This window comes from Myotis davidii, unplaced genomic scaffold (assembly GCF_000327345.1).
Source record: "Myotis davidii unplaced genomic scaffold, ASM32734v1 scaffold370, whole genome shotgun sequence".
Lineage (NCBI taxonomy): Eukaryota > Metazoa > Chordata > Mammalia > Chiroptera > Vespertilionidae > Myotis > Myotis davidii.
This window is the reverse complement of record NW_006288615.1, coordinates 367,849-369,237: the sequence shown is the minus strand read 5'-3', so window position 1 is coordinate 369,237 and position 1,389 is coordinate 367,849. Positions and strand designations below refer to the sequence as shown.

The 1,389-nt window shown below is 44.8% G+C and overlaps 1 protein-coding gene across 6 annotated transcripts in view; it reads left to right on the top strand.

Moving 5' to 3' along the window:
* Nucleotides 1–1,389, top strand: part of SPHKAP (SPHK1 interactor, AKAP domain containing) — a 103,232-nt gene that overhangs the window by 92,962 nt on the left and 8,881 nt on the right. For 4 of the 6 annotated variants that reach the window (XM_006760398.2, XM_006760399.2, XM_006760397.2 and 1 more), the window contains one exon: nucleotides 405–590. The exons of 1 other annotated variant lie outside the window; for it this stretch is intronic. In XM_006760398.2, coding sequence (XP_006760461.1) covers nucleotides 405–590 — 186 coding nt within the window. Of the gene's footprint in view, nucleotides 1–404; nucleotides 591–914; nucleotides 1,321–1,389 lie in introns of those variants that run through there. One more of the 6 variants, XM_006760400.2, reaches the window with a different exon arrangement.

Genomic DNA, 1,389 nt, shown 5'->3' with positions numbered 1-1,389 from the left:
AAGGGCATGTACCTTGGTTGTGGGCACATTCCCAGTAGGGGGTGTGCAAGAGGCAGCTGATTGATGTTTCTCTCTCATCGATGTTTCTAACTCTCTATCCCTCTCCCTTCCTCTCAGTAAATCTGTAAAAAATCAATAAAATATATATTTTTAAAAAAAGAAAAAAGAATTGGGAAAAGCTGATGGGGACTTATCCTGAAAAGACAAAATGGGACCTAGGGCACCAGCAGAAGTAGAAGTATTGACCTAAAAGAAAGACCGCACCTGTGTGCAAGAACATCCTGCTCATATGGCAGAGATTCATGCTCAACAGCAGCCAGCGCGAGGTCCTGTGAAAAGTTCAGTCTATGCTCCCACTCTTTTTTTTCCCCACTCTTGGTAATAATATCCTACCATCTATACAGTGACAGCCTTGATGCCAGCAACGTACCAGAGGCTGAAGTCCCGACAGAAGGCAGAGCCCCAGATGAGGTTCCCAACCCTCCCGTCAGCAGTGGGGAGAGCACAGACAGCTGGTCTCAGCTTGCCAACGAGGAGGACAACCCAGACGACACAAGTAGCTTCCTGCAGTTCAGTGAGCGATCCATGAGGTACCTGCTCTTCACTTGACTTCCCAGGGAAACAGGCCTCCACACGTATTCCAGAAATGCATTTTAAATGGTTCTCTGCATAGGGTCCCAGTAGAGTGTGCAAAAACAGAAAGTTCCCACTGGGTCAGGTTGCCTGCCTATCAAGATTTGTGCTGAGAGTTACCTTAATATGCAATTATGGCTTCAATTACCTTGGCCAAGGTTAAGAATATGCTGCAAGCCCCAGCTAATGTATTCGGTGATGACAACTGTGAATTTCTTCATAGGAGCTGCTATTACACCTGGTATGTTTGATACTTTCTTTCTGGTCCATTTGTATTTCAGATGCAACCCTGGCTGGGTTTACATGAGGCAAGTGTTTCCACACTGTTGTGTTGTTTGGCCTGACTGTTCCTCCGCTTTCTCTGCCCTGCCCTCTGTTGTTGCTCTGGAAAAACTAGACAGGATCTAATAAGAGGTCAGATCTGATTAGACCCCAGCCAGTCAGCAGATATAAACTAAAAACTATCCCTCTACGAGATAAAAAACAAATGAAAAGAATCCCATGTTTCAGCCTGAAGTCTTGTTTGATACTGGAGACTCTCCAGAGTCCAGTTGACATGGGGATTCAGATACATCTGGGTGTCTTGATCCTTGAAAGTTTTATTTCTGGTAGTTCAGTCTGCCAGTCTTAGGAAAATTTCTGGATGTTGAGGAATTTCTCCAAAATTCAAAAAACAAGGTAAAGATAGAGAGAGAGAGAGAGAGAGAGAGAGAGAAAGAGAGAGAGAGAGAGAGAGAGAGAGAGAGAGAGAGAGAG